The sequence below is a fragment of the Malania oleifera genome, chromosome 5 (assembly GCF_029873635.1).
Source record: "Malania oleifera isolate guangnan ecotype guangnan chromosome 5, ASM2987363v1, whole genome shotgun sequence".
Lineage (NCBI taxonomy): Eukaryota > Viridiplantae > Streptophyta > Magnoliopsida > Santalales > Ximeniaceae > Malania > Malania oleifera.
Genome location: NC_080421.1, coordinates 3336130 through 3357476, shown reverse-complemented (window position 1 = coordinate 3357476; position 21347 = coordinate 3336130). Strand labels below are relative to the sequence as shown.

General features: G+C 34.6%; 1 protein-coding gene and 1 long non-coding RNA gene across 3 annotated transcripts; one reads left to right on the top strand and one right to left on the bottom strand.

Annotated features, from left to right (window-relative positions):
* Window positions 1–67: 67 nt before the first annotated feature.
* LOC131156624 (uncharacterized) lies at window positions 68–20510 on the bottom strand. Of its 2 annotated transcripts, XM_058110454.1 has the most exons (14): window positions 20322–20510; window positions 19250–19912; window positions 14862–14943; window positions 14690–14746; window positions 13464–13519; window positions 8601–8835; window positions 8049–8135; window positions 7393–7467; window positions 3791–3874; window positions 2337–2401; window positions 2010–2259; window positions 1819–1907; window positions 586–700; window positions 68–490 (listed from the first exon to the last, which is right to left on the bottom strand). In XM_058110454.1, exons 2-14 carry the CDS (start codon window positions 19870–19872, stop codon window positions 452–454), a joined length of 1857 nt encoding a protein of 618 aa, XP_057966437.1. In that variant the 5' UTR covers window positions 19873–19912; window positions 20322–20510; the 3' UTR covers window positions 68–451. The 2 variants fall into 2 exon arrangements, with proteins under 2 accessions (XP_057966437.1, XP_057966436.1); XM_058110453.1 differs by having other exon boundaries at window positions 68–700.
* Window positions 10082–11971, top strand: LOC131156625 (uncharacterized). The gene is made up of 3 exons (XR_009137043.1): window positions 10082–10249; window positions 10329–10392; window positions 11466–11971. It is a non-coding gene; the product is annotated as an uncharacterized LOC131156625 (long non-coding RNA).
* Window positions 20511–21347: the final 837 nt, after the last annotated feature.

Below are 21347 nucleotides of genomic sequence, written 5' to 3'. Positions count from 1 at the left end.
TGTGTGTTTCTACTGGTCCAGAAATTGCAGGAGGATTATTGTGGCAGTCAAAAAGATCAACTGGAAATGAATCACACAAAACATTCCTCTGATAATGCCCAAAAAGTAGGGTAACAAAGCTAACAATGACAATGGTAAAAGAGATTTACAGCAGTAAGAACACCAAAATTTGTCACGGATTATTGAATTTTTCATGGCAAAAAGCAATAATCACTCAATGAAATCTGTACTTTCGACTACCTTTTTCACTCCACTATCATCATTAAGAGTTACAATAGGCATCCCATCTGAAGGATTTAAAGAACATTCACTTTGTTACACAACAATGCCTGCTTGTTGTGCCAGGAAAACCCTACCTCGTCCCAACACGGCCATTTTAACTAGGATTCTGGGTATGGTACAGTTGGTACTGCTCTCTTGAACTCAGCAATTGCGTCCACAATCCACAACCTTAGCTATCTGGGAATTTGGCCCCGTAGTTCTGGGGCAGCTGAGTGCACACGAATGATATTCTAAGTTAATCATGACAAATATGAAGTAAAACCAGGCCATAATTAAAATCAAATGAGATTGGTACGCAATTACCATAAATGTCGCAGTGATCATCTTCCCAGCAAACCATCTCCCGTGGAGAGCGCGCTGTGCACCTATTGCAGATTGTGTATTCTCGAATCGCAAGTATACAAAACCAGCACTATTCCTGTTTCATTGAAGAAGAGAGAAAGCAACTTGAATGTTAGAATGGCTCATAAAGTGACTTAAGGATATTGCACTTCCACATGCTGATAATGAAAACAAAGTCCAGTTCTTTTTTTTTGAAACCATTAACAAAGATCCTTCATAGTTTTCATCATAACTAGATCAATCACCAAACCCAAACAAGGCCATAACTAGATCAGCAGGTTATTTGTGACAATTTAAGGCTGAGGCTGAAACTAAAGCTTGATGTTCAAGGGCTCAACTAGGTCTAGCTTTGAGTAGGTTGGGCCAACGTCATATATTGATGCCCCGAGTACAATTTGCTTTTGCAGTTAACCTGATCCAATAAGAAAAGATCTCCTACACTTTTATTAAATATTTCTAATACTCACAGCTTCACTTTCTTCATCTGCATAGGATTACAGTCTGGTAGCTCTTTAAACATGCTTTAAATTGTAAAAAGAGAAAAAAATAAAAAATCAAGAAAGAGTAATACATTTAAACCATTTACTGCTAATCATAGGACTGGACCAAATGACCAATAAGGCGTGCAAAAATCAATAATGAGAACATCTTTCTACAGAGCAAATCAAGAGGACCATGAAAAATAATTGTGGGGGACCGGACAATTCCAGTAATGAAGTATCCAAGTTCACTTTTGGCATTAACATTAAATAAATATGTGTATATATATATAAGAGGGATAACCATGAAAAATAATTGAGGGGGACAGGACAATTCCAGTAATGAAGTATCCAAGTACACTTTTGGCATTGAACACTAAATAAATATATGCATGTATGTATGTATGTGTATATATATATATATGACACAGCATATTAAGAAAATTTGTAGCACAATTCATGGATCAAATAACATCAGAAGAGTTCCACTCCACAATCGACTACACTGGCATATAAATTAAACATCAGTTAAAGTAACAAATTTAAAGTGCCTAAGGGCCAGGTTCAGGAGGTAATGGAATGTGGCTAAGGGAGACTTCAAAGGGTTAAAAACTTACCTTTAAGGAAAAAAAGAAAAAAGATGAACACATAAGACTCATCAAAATGAACAGTATAGGACACAATGCATAGAAATCTACATGGTATACATGCTTACTTGTCCACGTGGATATGATTCAGTTTTCCAAACTTTTTACATTCATCTTCCACATCTTCCTTAATATCCAGATCAAAATCTGGCTCAGTCTGGTCAAACAAGAGGCAAAATTTAAAGTGCAGCCAGCAACAAAAGCATGGAAAATAAAACACACAAATAAACTCTCATTAAAAAAGGTCTGCATCACTAACCTCCAAACTTGGGTCAAACATATTCTTCAACAATAAACACTCACTAGGAACACCAATCATATCAACAGATGGAACAGTAGTACTGGGAACAGGGAGACCTGCACCTGGCAATCCCACAAGCGAAGGAACAGAAGCCTGCACTAGAGAAGGAACAATAGGAGAAACCACAGGTGCAGCACCAAGAAGTGGTGCTGTTGGCAGACTAACACCAGAGCTACTAACAATGGGTGTTCCTAAAGATCCCATAATGCTGCAGATAGTAAATGAAAAAGGTAAGATAGACAGGGTCAAGTTTAAAGAACAAGCATCAGCTCATCAGAGGCAAACCTAGATGCAGTGCCAGTACGATCCAACTTCTGCATAAGAATTGCTCGAGAACGTGAATTCAGAGACTGAAAATCATTTAAAAAAAAAAAAAAAGTTAGCACGACCTGATACATAAGAAGAACTTCATAGTAAAGCAAAACTGGAAACTGAAAAGAGATGTGATCTGATTGCAAGTTAATAATACTTAACAAAAAAATAATAAAACAGAATATAGAGGAAATCAAGGAGAAAAACCATAAGCAGAAATTAGGATCCAGATTATAATCACACAAATCAACAAACACTTCTGTGTCTACAACTGTGAAAATAAATATACCAAAAATTTTAAATCATTATAGTTCATGACAAGCAATAATCCGGCACTTGGGCTATGCAACAATAACAGAAGAGCCAATAAAAATTTGCATCTCAATTACAAAATAAATATAAAAATGTAAAACCCTCCATACGAGGCTCCCACACTATCAGGGGTCTAGGGAGTAGGGAGGGCATGATGCACCATAACCTTACATCCACACTTGGACAGATCGTTTCCATGCTTGAATCTCTAATCTTTAGGACTGGATATAACACCAATACCATTGGGTAAAGGCTTACTATCAATTGTGAAAAGCATTCTTAAAATTAGCACAATTAGACCAAAAGAAGCAACTTCACCTTGTCACTATTGGGCCCATGGACAAATGACAATTAATCCACTCAACTGGATGGTACAAATAAAAATAATTCAAGTGTACATTATCACAACTATTAGACAATATGAACATTGTTCACAGAGAATCAGAATTCATGCAGCTGCCAGAAAATTCACAGCCAAATTGTTTGATTGAGAACATTCACTGCCAAATTACCACTGCAGATCTTGAACACAGAAGTTTCATGAGAAAATACCCTTGCTTTGTTTTCCTTTTCGGAAAAAAAGAAAAAGAAAAAGAAAAAAAGAGGGAAAACACCCATGCTTAGTGCAAATGCACTAAACCATCAAAAACAGCCCTAGAAAGATAAAATGCAAGTGCTGATTTACCCTGCCTGCTCTGAATTCCAAAAGCATTGTAAAGTTGGCGAAACCTAACAGCAAACTGACACAAACCAAAAGAAACTCACAAATATCATCCTTCAGATCCCCTAAAATACAAGGTCTGAGATTTATCCAGCACCAACACTTGTCAGTGCACAGGTATCCAAGAGACTTGTTGCATCAAAAGGTCTGGATGCCCCATTAAAAATACACATAACAAAAATAGATCAATGCATGATTTCATGACAAACAAATGCATTAATAAACACACACACACACAAATTATAAAACCAAAATTGCTGCATGGAAGCCACAAAATAAAGAACATTCCTGGGATATTAAGGTAACAAATGCTGCCACAACATGGTCAGTAATATATCTTCAACCAATTTTCTTCTTAATAGAAACAAAAGTGCATAACAAAGGTATTACTAACCAAGCCACCGCCCTCATCATCATCAAAATCACCAGCAATTGCCCCGACATCTTGCATTCCAACTTGATCAGTAACAGCAGACACCTACATAGACATCAAAAGAAAAAGACAAGGTGAGGTACAAGACCACTTGGGTAAAATGAACATTTTTTCTATGGTGTATCTCAACACCACGAAGCCACACAATCTGAGAAAAAAAGAAAAAGGAAAAAGGAAAAGAGAGATAGATGTGTGGGAAGAACAGTTGCTGAAGCAATTCCAGCTTTGATGGAGTCGCACAATGATCTGAATATCTCATGAGAGAGATAGAGGGACTCTGGTACGAATAAACACATTTATGCATTCATAAGACCCAATATAAGTTTGGGAGTATTGATCAATATATGTGGAGACAAAAAGTATCAGGAAATAAAAACAAAGCCATGAAAAACATAAATAAATGGAAGTGTATATTAGAAAGATGAAATGTGTAAAATGCACAAGCTACAATTCCTACATGTTAATCTCACTCACTCCCAAGGAACATTACCAACTGCCTAGTATATTTGGCCCTTCTACATTTCTACATTATTATCCTATTTGGCTATTCCTATATAGCCTGTTAGTTAAAAAATAACCACATGTTAGCACTGCAAAAACACACTAAAATTAGAGTTTTTCAAGTCAAATCATATATAGTCCAAACACTACATCAACAAATAAAAAAGCCACAGACTATTAAAATATCTTAAGCCATATTAAACATGCTACAGAGGCACTGGGAAAAAAACCCCTACAATTAACCAATATATAAAAAAAATCTGTTAACTGAATGCATATAGGTTTAGCTATTCAGCCTATTCTCATATATAGACTCAATTTCAGCACCCCAAGAAGCCTAATTAAAAATAAATAATGATTTTCTAACTTCCCAGTTCAGAAAATTGAAATTTCCAATCAAATAATGGTGTGTGCCAACATTAAGGCTCCATTTGGTCAAGGACTTTGTTTGAGAAAAGGAAAAGAAAAGAGAAAATTTGTTCTAATATGATCTGGGAAGTACTGATACCAACATAAGACGCTGATATGGCATGATACTGACACAGCAATACAACAATTCCAAAAAAAAAAAATGAGGATAGGATGACACGTCAGGGATAAAAACATATATATTTAGGCATGTTTTCCTTTTAGATGACAAATATTGTGATAATTTTAATATAAGTACCATTCATGAAAAATTATCAATCACACATTTTACAAACTACACTAATACAATCATCAAACTACATTCATATTACAGAATATTGGTCTGACAACAAAAAAACAACCCAAGGGCATGGCTGATGGTGGGTATGGGGTTGGCTAATCAACTAGCGGAGAGTTTCCGAAAAAACGAGGATAGGACGACGATATGTCAGGGACAAGTTAATTAAATAATTAAAAAACATATATATTTAGACATGTTTTTCCTTACAGAAGACAAATATTATGGTGATTTCAATAGAGGCACCATTCATGCGAAATTATCAATTACGCATTTTACAAATTACACTTATTGCAGATATTGGTCCAACGACGAAAAAACAACTCAAAGGCATGGCTGATGGTGGGCTATGGGCATGGCTAATCAAGAAATTAGAATATACATAGCACTATCAGAGAGTGGTAAACTGGCTGTGGCTTTAAAGAGAGGGAATTCTGGGGGCTGGAAAGTCCAGCGGTGCTCTATATGGTACAGAAGCACTAGGGCTTCAAAGTCCAACCACTCCAATGTCAAGATCTCTTAATTCTTAGTCACTCAACTTCTCCTCGAATTCTTTATTTATGTACTTTTTTTTCTTGGGGGAGGGGGAGTTGTTAACAAAATTAAAAGGAGCGACAAAACCCAGTGCTTCGGCACAAGAAGCATCCCAGAGATGTCCTTGCTGCGTGGGAAAGTATTGGGAAGTCTCAGCAGTGTCCAAAAATAAATTAATTAATTACTTTCCAACACATATCAGATATGCAACGGGGAGTGTTGGGCAGGTGTCAGTGTCCAATACATGTTGGGCATTAACATTCAAGCTTCAAGGTCGATGTTTCCTAGAATATGATAAAAATTAAGAAAAAACAAAATGTCTATGTGTAAAATCAACTTTTTTGTTCATTTAATATATTTAATTTCTCTTCTCAATTTCCACAATAACCAAAGATGAAAAAGTGGATTCCCTCATATTTTATTTCGTTTCCCTAATGCTTTCCAAGTTTCAAAAGGGGCCTAAAAAAGTAAACAAACCAGTTGATGGATCCTTTCATTGTCACATCAAGTACCATAAACCCTTATTCCATCATAAATTACATTCAAGACGCATGATCATGGATCATGAAGTGGAGAACCTAAAAGATCAGTCAGCTAAATTTAATGCTCCAATTTGACTGTCTTATGCATTGTACAAATTAACATATGGTCACAACTCGCAACATTATAATCAGATGTGCAGTAGACTTGAGCTTTTCTCCTGCAAGATTGTGTGAGTGAAGGATTGAAGCCCTAAGAGAGTTGCACTCTTTGCTTGGGAAGCCACCAGAGAGGCCCTCTTCGCTGGAGAGAATTCAAGAAGAGGGATGAACATGGTGGATAGATGCCACATTTGCAAGGAATGAGAAAGTATCAACCATCTTTTCCTCAACTGACCTAAGGCCTTACATTTGGAGTTTGTCTGGTCTTGATTTAAGGTAATGCAGGTTATTCCCTTTCGCATTTCTTCCTTCTCTCTTGCAAATTTAGAGGCTACAGCAAGATAACAGGGTGTGGGAATTAGCACCCCATTGCATGTTGGTGCTAAGGAGAGGAATAGGAGTAGGACAACCTTTGAAGGGAATGAATTCTCTATAGGGGTTTAAGGACATACTTTTGCACACTTTTCTGTTGATTTGTGGAAATTTCAAGCCAGACCTGTGCTCCTGATTAGATTCTTTTGACATGTAATCTTTTAGCCGTCCTGTACAACGGGCACCCCCGCACCCTGTTCCTTAATGCTTATGTTGCACCAAATACTGTTTATTTACAGCCCCATATATCAATGGCGCCAGTCAGACACAAACAATCACCATCAAGCCTTAGGTCCCACTACGCAAGCTTGGCTGTAATGTTCTTTTCCTGCCATTCTGCACAATCTAAGACCATATGCTCAGAAAGAGTTGGAGGTGCCAAAACCTTATTTACCACAACCAGGTCTACCCTCTGCCTCCTACAGCCCCTAAACATCAACTGATTCACTTTTCCACCAGATTGTCATTCAGTTACATCGCCATTGCCAATGTCCAAACCACCTTTAACAACCATTTTCCCTTGTCCAATTATCATGCTATGACTACTTTCCCCACAATGCCTGTCAGACACATCTAAATATCTTGTGACATTATAACCAGTCAAATAACAAATTATGAGAATCATACCCTTCCCTCCCTCCCTCAATACATCTTATTCAGTACAGTACTAGATAACAAAAAACTTAATTTTGATAACAATCTTATTCTCACATTGGAGAATTTTATCATTTTATCAAGATTATCCACGTGGCCTGACCTAACAAGGCATCAAAACTAACACAAACCGCAAAGCATAACAGTAGAATTACCTTAATTTTTCGACCTGCAATCTCCAATTGTCCATTTATAGTCTGGGCAGCTCTAGCATCCTCAAGACGAGCAAACTGCAACAAAACAATTAACTGTATAAGAGCTTATATTTCCAATAGAAATATCAAAGACCATTTAATAAGGCTACTTGGATTAGATTTAGGGGTAGTTTCTTTGGGCAAGTGTACTCAATAAAGGTTTATGGCTGAGTATTTACATTTTTGCATATTTTAATATACAAGTTTTGCTTCTTTTTTTGAATAGGAGGACATCTAATTTTTCTTATCATATATTCTTTCTTTTTTAAAGAAAAAATCATCTTCTTTATTTTATATATATATATATATATAATATATGTAATTATATATATAAAGTTTTGCAGGATGCAGGAACAGCGAGCTCTCTTTTGCCAGCAGTAAGCATATTTTAATCTTTCAACCTTTTTTACACCAGATTTCCCCAGAATCCCGATATGGCAAGTGGGCATTGTGTTACTGGAAGTTGCATTTTTGCACCAACTTCTTTCCAGATTTTAAAATAGGCCATCCATATGCCATTTTTCTTTGATATTTAATGTGTAGTACCAGTAAATTTTCACAAAGAAAAGGCCTTCTGAGGCTGCTGCTCAAGTTTACAGGTTCTAAAATCAACTCACCTGAACAAAACCAAAACCTTTGCAATGACCAGTCTCCAAGTCAACAGGCAACTGCACCAGCTCCACGGTACCAAATGGTTCAAAAACCTGAACATTAAGCATACAAGTAAACAGTCCATATGGCACAATGAATAAAAGCCAACTTGTCCAGAAGTCCCAAAAAATTTAATAATGGAGAAACAGCCTAATGACAATAATCAATCAATCATGCACAATAATTGCAATAAAAAATTTCATGCAAATCTGTCAAACAAATAAGTATCATCTGTGTGAACTTATGATCATTAAGTAATATATAATGACATAATTCAAGAAACAGATGTTGATCCAAGTGCAGACTTTGGGTTGAGACCGGCAGACAGCAATCCCAAACTATCATTGCCGCCCCATCCAAAACATTCCAGTCATACCAGTCATAGTCAATGCACTTGATGGAAATTTTGGGTCAATCCAATTCGATATTAAGTGCATTCTTACAGTTCCAGCAGACAGAGACTGATGACACCACATAATTTAAAATTCTATAGAATTCCAGAACAAATATATCCCTACCTGACGAAGTTGATCTTCAGTAATATTTAAGTGCAGATTACCAACATAAAGCCTTCTCGCTCCCCCTGAATAGGGGCCAATAAGCCCAGTTGCCACTCCAGTTGCAGTTGTAGTTGACTGGACCAGATTCTTCTCAGCTTCTGAAGGTTTAACCATCACTGGTTGACCAAGGAGTGGCTGTCCTGAGAGTGCTATTGCCATAGGGACAGACATAGCATCATAAAATTCAATATACCTGCAAAAAGAATTTTACCAATATCAAAATGCTACCAATAAAAGAAATCATTAAAACAGACTGAAGTTCATTCATCAAATTGAATCAACTCTCCTGCATACAAAAATGAATGCTGATAAACTCGTGATTGAAATTCTAAGATCATGTTGATATAATTTTGTGCGAACTAAAGGTACAAGTAAATTTCTTCTTCTTTCCAGAAAAATTATTATTAAAATATGGTACTAAGGGAGGTGGACTATTATCCCTACATAAGGTAAAACTAACAGCAACATAAAAACCAAGAACCTCATCAACTTCCTGTCACCATATACCAAATTACTTCAATTTTTCAATAATTAACTGCCTCGACCCATCCATTTCTAAAACTTCACCTTCAAATCACTTCTTAAAGCCTATTATTCTTTGTTAGAGACACCCAACTACTCCTTTCTATTGGACCTCTCGAAATTTCGAATCTGAACAACCAGCAACCTTTCTACCAGAACATCTTGGGGTAGTTTAAACTTAATATAGAACTTGAGTGAAGATCGCTTAATTAGAATCCTACCACCATTTTGGCAAACTTTTCAATTTTCATCATTGTACATACCCTCAAACTCAGATGTCTCTCCCCCCGTCCCCCTTCAACTAACACCATGAGGTCCATGACATCAATGATCATTATAAATTAGATTTGGTACAAAAAATAGGCCAATGAGAGGTCCAGATGCAAAACTTCCAAAAAGTGCTCCATAGGAGAAGCCAATGATGGAGTTCAATCCAGTTTTCAACTTCCGCCATTCTACATATTTTTTACTATGCTCGCCACAAAATATATGCCATTGTCCAATGAATCCAATCCAATCCAGTTATCGAAGTGTTCCATAGGAGGAGTGCTCTATTGAAGATAGAGTGAAGATCCCTTTAATTAGAATTTCTACCACCATTTTGACTATGCTTGCCACAAAATGTAGGCCATTGTCCAATCCAATCCAGTTGTTAAAGTGCTCCATAGAAGATTGAGTGAAGATCCCTTAATTAGAACTTCTACCACCATTTTGACAAACTCATCAACTTCCACAATTGTATATACCCTCAAACTCAGATTAGATGTGTAGTAACCCGACCTTGAAAACAAAAGGATATTTTGGAGAAGATATTTTGAAAAGAGATATTTTGAGATATTTATATATAAATATCTTGGAGGAGATATTTATTTAGATTACTTAAGGGCTAAGTAAGGATTTATTCTATAAATTCTCTTATTCTCTCTCTCTCCCTCATTTTCTCTCTCTCTCTCTCTAAGATTCTTCATCATTCGTTGTCCGTTTCCAAAAACGGAGGGTATTGCGTGGATCAGAAGAGGAAACTCTACACTTTTAGTGGATCGGATCGTCGTTTCGAAGAGTTTTGGATTTTCCCAAGAATCGAGGTAGGAATCTGATCCTAATTTTGATTGGATATTTGGATAGCAATAGAAAACATAGTAAGGTTATGTTCTGTGGTTTTAGGTTTTCGGGATCTCGGGTTGTCGTTTTGGACCGTTTTCATACGAAATTTCATTTCGAATATAAGGTAAGGGGAACTTGATTACAACAGTTATTTTGGAAAACTACACCGCTAAAAAGTTAGTTTACGTTATTATGTATGATTTAACTGCTTATTTGTGAAATTCTACTGAGCAGAGATGCCGGTTTGACGATTTTACGGTTTTTGGTCAAAACAAGGATTTCGATGTGTGATCTCCAAATTTTACAAATATTGTTTATTTGTATTTATACTATAGTAGGAGAGGCTCGAATCCTTTATTTATTTAGTTAAACTATGTATATTAAATTTCTATCATTTAGCGGGTTTTTGTATTAAACTTGTGTGATATATGTTGAAATGGAAATGAATGTATTTTCTATACTACTGATATAGAATATGGGAATGAAATTCCAATTTGTTATACTGACAATGTGATAAACAGAGGCTGGTGATACACCGAGCTGCATCAGTAAACAAAGAGGGGTAAACTAAGTGGAAAGACGCCAATTTGAACCCGCTGGAATTATTTCTATACTATTGATATAAATTATGGGATATAAAATCTTATCATATTTGTATAAATTGAATTTATGATACACGGAACTACAGCTTGAGAGTCCCCGGAGGGTTGAAAAATACTTTCTTTGCAAGGTGAAATGAAACCACTGTTATATGATACGGCATGATATCGTAGCTAGATGTACACGTGCAATCACACGTACTAAACGATGTGGGTACCAAGATGGTTGGCTAACAGGGTGAAACCATTGTCTGATATTGGGCCAACGAGGGCAGTCGGATCGTATGTAGGTACTCGGCAGTGTCTGCACGAACAGGGCATTGGACGAGTACCAGTGCACAACCCGAGCCACGGGGTAAAACTGGTTATAGGGATATTTTGCTGTTGGTCATCTGATAAATCTTTAAATGGTCGAAAGACAGATGTGAGAATTTTGTAATATGAATGATGATATACCTGATGCATTACTATATTGAAAATATTTGATTTATATTCAAGATGTTAAATGAAAATATACATGTATGCAGTCACACACTGTTGTAACTCCTTCTTCCTTACTAAGAGGTGTCTCACCCTATCTTACAACCTTTGTTTTCAGGTCCGTCCGTGCGTTGGTCGTAGTAGATAAAGGGACTGGGGTGGTTATTTTGGTTAGCTTACGTAAGCATCTAAATTTTGTACTAAACTTGATAAAAGTCCTTTTGAAGGGTTGTAATATGACGATTACTCTAAGTCCGAATGTATGTAAATTATGGATGTATTAGTGAACTCTGGTATAAGGCTAGTAGTAATCCCAATTGATGTTTATGTTTTTCCGCGACATATACATCATGATTATGTATGATTTACACCTGTATGTCCCTGTTTAGGGCGGGTTCTTTCCATATCTTGAACAGGTATAGGTATTTGATGTATGTGAGTGACACCTGAGTCCGTGTAAAGGGTAGGGTCGTTACAAGATGTCTCTCCCCAGCCCCCCTTCAACTAACACCATAAGGTCTAGAAGAAGGAGAGGAATTGTTTTTCAGAAAAAGTGCTCAATTTAGTAAGTGTTCAACTGTAAAAATGCTGAAAGTTATAAGTGGCGTTTGATTGTGTTTCAAATAAGTAGTATTTGGATACTTACTGCTATTATAGGGAGCAACATGATTAATTTTAAATATTTTTTAATTAACAAATTCATTAATAATATTTTAAATATATCTAATTAATATTTAAAAACATAAGAATATTATTTCAAATGAACAATATTCTTGTTATTAATGTATATTTATAACATATGACTCACATTAATTTATGATAAAAAAATATTATCAATTAAATTAAAATTTTTAATTTAATTAATAGATGGTTGTTCTTTGTTCCAGAATTAAATTATATTTCACTAATAACTAATATGTCATAATACAAAGTAAAATAATATACGATTATTTTTAATATATTTTAAATAAAAATTAATATTTTATAATTAAAAATTTTATTGATAATTATATTAATTTTTCAAATTAAAATTTAAATATTTCCAATTAGTTAAAATAATATAATATTATTTTTAATTAACAATAATCTATTTATTAATGTATATTTTTAACATATGATTATCACAATAATTCATATTTATGTTAAAAAATATTAATAATTAAACTAAATTTTTTAATTTAAATTTATAAATGGTTCTTTTTATTCATCCCAAAATTAAATTATATTTTATTAACAATTAATATGTTATAATACATAATAAAATAATATACGATTATTTCTAATATAATTTAAATTTAAAATATAATTTTTAAATAAAAATTTAATTAATAATTTTTTTATTACGTACGAATAACATAATGTTTTTTTAAAATATCAACAATCTTGTTCATAATGTATATCTATAACATATGATTATTACATTAATGTATGTTAAAATAATATTATTAATGTAATTAGTATTTTTTAAAATTTAGTATTAATTTAAATAAATAGATGGTACTTCTTCTTCATTCCAGAATCGATGCTTCATTGACAATTAATACATTATTATATGATTATATTTTAATATATTTTTTAAAATTACAAAAATAACCACTAAAATTTCTTATATTCACAAAACTGACCCTGCCTATGAACAATGCCACTTATTAATGACCAAAAATTCCTTCTCAAAATTCACTTAAAAGTAATCAAAAAAGTGGCTCTAAAAAAGTGCACTTTTAGCAATAAGTACTTGTTACAAATGCTATAAGCACTTTTATTTATTGCTCTCAAACAGAGGCTAAGCTACTTTTTTACTTTCAATTTGTCTTATCAGAATATAACATGATTGAACACCTACTACAAAGCTCCAAGGACAGCCAATGTAAGCATAGGGCTCCTGGCTTGTCCCATGTCAGGAGTGGGTAATATTTCCTTTGCTGTGCTTACTGTGTGCACAGAATCTTTCTTAATTAATATTAGCTGCTTTATTTACTGGAATAAAGATGCAGAAACCACATCCCAAGATTATTCTAGAAATAGTGATATATTCCAAAAACTTGATGATTTGGGACATGAGTGCGCATGCACAAAAACGCATAAGTTCATACAAGGAAGTACAAATAAAACCTACCCAACTCCCTTGGAACGTCTTGAATTGCGGTCCATTATAAGACGCACATCTCTTACCTGAAAAATTGTGATCATGGGCATTAGAAAGTCAAAATTGAAAAATTTATAGGCATGATGAGAAAATCATTCAACTCAACAAACAACAATTCAGCATCAAGAGCATATATCCCTTTTTTCTTCTCAAAGTCATTTCAATACACGAGGAAGCTCATAGATGCATGCATGCATGCTTTTACAAAAAAACATGTTTATTATAATATTAACAAAAAACAAGTTACTCTAGTTTATTCGAAAATATGTTTTTTTATAGGAAAAAAAAAGGAAAGAATGTGCAAAAAGAAGCTAAAAACCCTCCTTAGAAGAGAAAAGATCAAAAAAGGAAAAAAAAAATGAAAACAATTCTGCCAGTCAATCACGTTGTAAATCTGGGAAGACGGCCCTCTGATACAACCAGCTGCAAAAGCTCACAACGAAGCCCTATATTGAATCCTATCCCACAGAGCATAGAATGAAAACATCTTCTTCCCCATAAATATACGATCATTCCTCTCCAACGAAATACCCCACAAAACAGGGGGCAAAAGATCACGACAAAGCCAAACTATCTTTACTCTTCTACTCTTCCCAAAACCTGTACATGAAATAGCCAACAAATCTTCCACCAACTATGGACAAATCCAACTCTCTCCAAGTACCACAAATAATTCCAGAAAAAATGTAGTGTGAATGCTAAAACATTAACTGAAAAATTTTAAATTCACATGGTAGATTTACAGCCAGATTTCGCTTTGCTCCGGCATTAGCTGCTTTGTAATGACCTGTGTTTTGAGGTTTTAGTTTTGTCTTTTCCTCTTCTTTTTGAGGATATCTTATCCTCCTGTTTTCTTTTCTTTCATCCCGTTGTACTCTTTTTCTGTCTATCTAGTAAATTTCTTTGTTCATCAAAAGAAATTTAACTTTTGTTACTTTCTTATTGCAATTGTTCGAACTTCAAATCTAGCCGAAAATTTTGAATTTTCATCTGCTCAACTGAGCTTTTTAAAAAAAATTAACTTTTCCCCCATAGTAACCCTTCAGGTTTTTTTTTTTTTTTGGTGCGTGTGCTGGGAGGGGGTGGGGGGGCACCAAGTCACCTACTATCCATATCCATCATACTCTGGATTGCATAAAGTGAGTTAAGTAATATTAAACTGAAACAACATCCGTTTCTTAAAAACAACGGTTTACCTTGCCAGCTCTTGAGAAGAATTCGTAGACATCTCTTTCATCAGCTTTCAGACAAATCTGTTAATAGAACCCAAGTTAGCAGCCATAAAAATTAAATGTAAAAAATACTCAAGGCACAACAAATCACAATCAAATACAAAAGCGTATGAAATGCCATATGAATTTCAACTACCTGATAAGCAAATACCGTCCTCTGATCCCGCTCAGGATCAGCCTCTGGCTCTGCTCCATCTTCTTTTTTCTCTTTGTATCGTCTGCAAGACAATAACAAACAACTTGATGAACCACTAGGAACATTTTTATAAAGTTAAAACAAAAAATATATATAAATAATAAATAAACAATTTTGCCACCATTAAAAAGGGAGGACCATTTAGAAAATATGTTTGCTCCTTTGAATATACACAACCTTTATTGGCTACCGAAACAAAAGGAACATATATAATTCGGCAAAAAATGCTTTGAACTATTAGATAAAAAGGAAGAAAAGAACAATCCCAAATGCCAGCCAAGTTTTCTCTGGTATGTGTTTAAAGGCCGAACCCCATGAAACATAGTCCTGCAGGGCACTACACAAAGTTAACATGACAGGACCAACAAATGGAGCTGGTGAAATTAAGAAACTTCCATTTTAAAATTTAAAGAACCAACCTTGGGAATAAAATGGGAACAATGAGACCAAGAAGTGATATAATCCAACTCCAGGCAGTGGATTAACAAGAGGTTTTGTTCCTTACTATAAAAAGGCCTAATCTTAAATGACACCACATCAAGTGGTACAAATGATCAAAGGAGGACCTGATTGCTAGAGCATCATTTGGAACCTGTTAAAAGCTTATATTCCAGTCAAAAATGACATTTTGTTCCAATTTTAGTGCTAAAAAAACCATCAAAACATTTCTCATATATACCACCCATGATAAAGAAAAGAAACCACAAATATCATATAGGCATAACCCGAAAAGGCATCCAGTACCCAAAATAAAATTAGGGGGCCAGGTGGCAACAAAACAAAAACATGAACTACACAATGGACAAATGCTAATTACTGGATAAAGTTTCACATTTATAAACAAATTCTGAAAAACATAAGCTTTGAAATGTTCTGACCATATTCCTACATGTACACTCAAGTTTATAACAGCATAACAATAATATAACATAGGAATGCAAGATTAATAAAACCTGGAACCAAATTAACGCAATTAAAACTTATAAAAACCACTTTGTAACTTACAAATTTTGCAATGAAAAAAAATGCAGCAAATAGGATACAATTTTTAAATGGATATCCAAGCAGTAAAACAGTTGAATTTCATGTTAGGAAAAAAAAAAAAGTAGTTTAGGAATAAAAAGAAGGTTATGTAGGGAAAACAAAACAAGAAAATAAATGAAGAATGAATGCAAACCAACTACTGATAGGGCAAGAGTATTCTGGAGACTCGTTTGACAAATGACGTAAAGAAAACTTCTGTTCAATACCTCAATTGCATGGTTCAACTCCACTATAATGAAAACCAACAAACAGAAAACAAAAACTTTCCAGCTAGATCTTCGTTGGAGGCACTATGGGCATTTAGAAACCTACATCCTAATGGCACATAATAATAATAATAAAATTAATAAAAATAATAATATGTCCTGCAAAAGTATAATGGCCAATCTCGTAGCCAACTGAACAATGAATTTTCCACAACCATAAGAAGATGAAGTGCTTCCGTTAAGCAAAGCCCATCACTCCCTCATCAGCATTTCTGCAACAGAATAAATAAAATTAAGCAACTAAGTCCAAAGACGGAGGATAACGAAATCATAACATGGTATCCAAACCCCGGTCAAAACCTCCAACTACTGAAACCCCCCAATCTTGCAATGCAAGCATTAATATAGATTCCAGAGAGGCTAGGAAGGAACATTTAAACCCATGACCTGAGTTCCTGAGCCTGGCTCAGTTGCCAGAATGACCACCTGAAGATTGCTCTAGCACATCTGCGAGTTCCCAGAATCTAATGTTCAATATTCAGAATTTTAACTGTTAAACAGCACAAACAACTATATGTAACTTAAGAACCACTACTGAAAGAATTCATTTAGAATATAGTATAAAACCCGTTATGCAACAGAGAATTATACTGTTAAAATAGAAGTGGATAAACGATATCTATGGTGTAGAGTAGGCAACTTATCTTTCAATCAGATGTATTCCACGTCAAAAAGACGACCTTCATCAATTTGGATTGATTAGAGGATCAAGGCCAAAAAAAATTGTTGGAGGGTGACAGGGCTTCGCAAAAGGGCCAACCATCAAAGCATACGTTACCAAAGAAACATAATCTTTGCATGACCAGAATTCATATTTGACCAATTGAAAAGCGAAGGGGCTGTTTGGTATCATTTTGGTTTCTGCACTAATTGTACTACAATTTTAAACCAAAAAAACAAAAATAATTTGTGGCAACGTGTTTGTCTGGATTACTAGTTTTCAATTTCTGCTGTTGGTTTCAGGCTTTCAACTGCTGTGGCAACAACTAAAAGCCAAATTTCTGGCTTTTATTTGTTGGGGCAACTCATAAATCACTGTGTAGACAATGTTTTTAATGGATACAAATTAAAATAAATTTACCACATGAATTTAGAATAATAATTAATAAATAACAATATTTCTAAAATTTCCAAATATTAGAAAATATAAGAAAATCGTCCCAAAAATATTTCACAATTTTTCAACCTTCATATACAATAGGGTTGCTCCAGGAATGCTAATGATTGAGTTTAGAAATATATTCATCGAGCAATTAATTCCTATTTTTTATTACAATTATCTTTAAATTTGTACTCTTTTACATTTTTCATTATCCTTATTATATTTTAATTGATTAAAATTTTAAATTTATTTCTAATATTTAATTATCAAGGTTTAATAGTGGTATAGTTAAATTGCTTAGTGCTAGATAGAGGAAAACTAAATGGTGATTGAATAAATTTTTTATTTATTTTTATCCAACAACGAAAATGAACATGCATTCAATTAAGTGCATAATTTCATTTAGTAACAGTTTGTAATTTTTCGCATTCGTTTTTGGTTTTCATTGGCATATTTTTATCTGTATCAAATTATCAATTGCCCCAGAGTCCTTCCAAAGTCCAAACTAAATGTAAATCACATCAACAACCAGAAACCATGCACCCACATCTTTTTTTTTCTGGTCAATTGAGACCCACACTAGGCCTAGGCTACACAATTGGAGGTAGCACATCTCCCATCCCTCGCCACTCCTAGGATTCAAACCCAAGACCTCCAAGGAAGTCCCAAGGCTTAATCACTAGGGTGTCTCCTAGGAGGCCATACACCCATATCTATGCATAGATAATTCCACAAGTTCCAATGGTTCTGGTTATTATTGGTCCCAACCAGCTAGAACAGTCATCAGACTTGACATCTTAAAGGGGCCAATGTTAACTTCCAATTACACAAACAAGTAGTGGAAGACCAAACATACAACTATGATTATACACTACTTCCAAGAAGCCAATAATTTAATCAAGGCTCCATGGATAAATCGCCAATGCATCATGGTACCCAACATCTTATATACCATAATTTACCAGAAAAGTTTCCCATAAATTCTTCACCTCAAAATTGAATCTCCAACACAATCTACACAACCAGGAATCCAACAACATGCATGTGTGTGTGCATGTAATCAAGACAGTTTCCAATGAAAGGCTTTCACACAAAGAAGGCCATTTAAACCTTGTCAACTTTCCACAACAATTTCTGCATTATCTTTTCAACATCATTTTAGGAGTGCACTTGATTCATTGATACAAATTTGAGCCTACAAATTAAGAGCAGACTTGCTTTAAACCCTCCAACCCAATGGTTCACAGCAAAATCACCAAGTAAAAGGATACCTATTTGAGCACATCAGAATTCCATCAGCAGCCTACCCATTTTTCAGAAGAAAAGCAATTCAAAGAGAAATCCATGGATTCAAACAAATGTTTAAATTTTCAAAAATTGTAATAAATAAAATTACACAATTAAATTATTTACTTCAGGACTCAAGTTATACAAACCAAACATTATGCAAAATGCACTGGGACAAGATATGATATGCCTAAGACCAGAGAACATCTCCTTTTTGTGTAATTATCATAATGCTTTTTTCCAAGAGTAGTTTGCTGGAAATGTTAAATTTGATGAGAACTGTGTTTCACAAGTCATCAACCATTCAAGCTTTGTTGAAATACATTGCAGCTTCATACAAAACCAATATGGACCCATGAAAGCCAATGCAACCAACAACTGATTCATTTCATTTAACTCCATATAAAACAATAAATAGCAAGTAGCAAACTCATTTTTTAATCAACCAATTAATCAGTAATCACATGAAAATTTCAGGGCAAAACTGAGTTGAAGTAAACTAAGGATGATGATGAGACAAAGAAGAATATGACTATACAATTGACATATGCAAACCATTCAAGATTAATTTCATACTTTTATGTATTAGCTTCAAATTCAAAATGAGTGTACAAAGAAACATATAATACCTGGTTTCTCTTTCTGGTTCCCTCAACACTCTCTCCCTCTCTGTTTCTTTAGACACCCTGTCTCGACTCCCTTCCCTTTCTCTATCATCATGACTGTGATGTCTTTGTGAACGGCTTCTGCTTCGGCGTGATTGTTCAGGCTCTCTTTCCTTGTCCCTGTCCCTCTCATGGTCTTTTTCTCTCTCACTTTCACGGTTCCGCTCTCGTCTGTCCCGATCACGATCACGATCCCGATCCCGTTCCCTCTCTCTGTCTCTGTCTCTGTCTCTGCCCCTCCCATTCCTCTCCTCTCTATCCTTATCCCTATCCCTTTCCCTGTGTTCACGGCTACTCCTGCGCCTATCCTTCTCATTCCTCTCTCCTTCTCTTGGCGACGAGCGGTGGTGTGATGAACCCCTCTCTCTATGCCTTTCAAGATCACGTGGCTCATCCCCAGACTTCACCCGCTTGGATCGATGATCCAAATCACTGTCATTCTCATCACTCCGATGCCTTGAGCTCCTTGTGCGCTCCTTATTGCCAGATTTCACAGCATCATCAACACCATTTGCAGTTTCCTTCACCTTTTGCAACTCTGGATTTTCCACCGTCTTCTCCAAATAGTCATACTCGTCAAAATCCATCGAGCACTTCTTCAAACCAAATAGCCAAACCTACCTACTTCTGAAGAATGAACAAGACCACCAAAAAGAAGGGGGGAAAAAACTCAAATTCAGAATCTTACTTATTCAAATAAATACTATATTAAATTTCAAAACCCTATATCTCTTTTTGTTTCGATAAAGAATAGTTTACTGAACACTTTCCCCATGGAAAAACTAAAAAACGCACCAATTAACATTACTTCTCCTTCGGGATAGCAAACCTATTTAACAATCAAAGTTTGATGTTCTATTCTCGAAAATACCCCCAGGGATATTTTCCGCCAAAACAAACAGAGAAAGAATCAACTACGCGATCGAAATCCGCAAACCTTTGTATGAGAAAAACAAAACGAAGACAAAAAACAACACAGAAACAAACTCACTTAAATTTAATTAAAGGAAGTTTTAACGCAAATGCGAGAGATTACCTCGAGGAATGGAGAAGGCTTCGAACGAAGACGGAATTGGAAGAGTTAGTAGAGCGGATTCGAAGTTGCAGGTTGCTGCAAGGTTTGCCTGCTCGGAGCAGAAATGGCCCAGCTTACGAAGGAAGGGGGAGGTTTAGGGCAGGAGAGTCGGAGACTTCGAATTTGACACGTAGGAGACTGATCCGGTATGGTATGCGGCTATCGGGTCTCCGGGTCGGTTACTCGAATCGGGTTGAATGATGGAACGCGATGGGGCAAAACGAAACAAAATAAAATGATTAATAAAGAATATATATATATATAAATAAATTGATAAATTCAATTTGATTTTATTCCTACACTATACCCAAATCATTCCAAACATAATATTTAAAAATTAAAAATTAAAAATTATGAAATTATGAAAAATTATAAATTTTATATTTGAAGAATTTAAAATTAAAATTATTTTTTGGAATTAATTGTGTATTAATGTAGTTTTTATTTTTCAATGTTACAATTATATACTAAAAAATAATGCCATTTTTTTCAATTAATAATAATAATAATAATCATGGCAAACGCTACGCAAGTATTAACTGAATTTGAAATCTTTTCTATCTTTTGCTTTGAAATCTTTTACTGTTATATCCTTTTACATAAATCATATAATGAATTAACGATCAATTATAAATAAATTGTAGGATTTCAAAAATCCCCTTTCTTATTAGTACTAAATGTAAAATAAATTTTGTAAGCGAAAAATAATGTCATATTTGGTGATGTAAAACCTATGAAATTAATGTCTGATTTCAATAAAAAAAAGATAGTTTGTCAGGTGTGGACTATGTAAATAATTTTATGAGCTTTTAAATTATGATGAGTGAAAAAAAAAAAAAAAAAACGAGCGCAAACTGTTAAAATTTGTTTAGTGAATAATATGTGCATGTACATGTATATGAGACGGAAGAATTCGAAAAATAATACAACCAACGAATTAATTTTTAATCAAAATGTGAAATCATTTTTAGTTATCATTTTATTGTG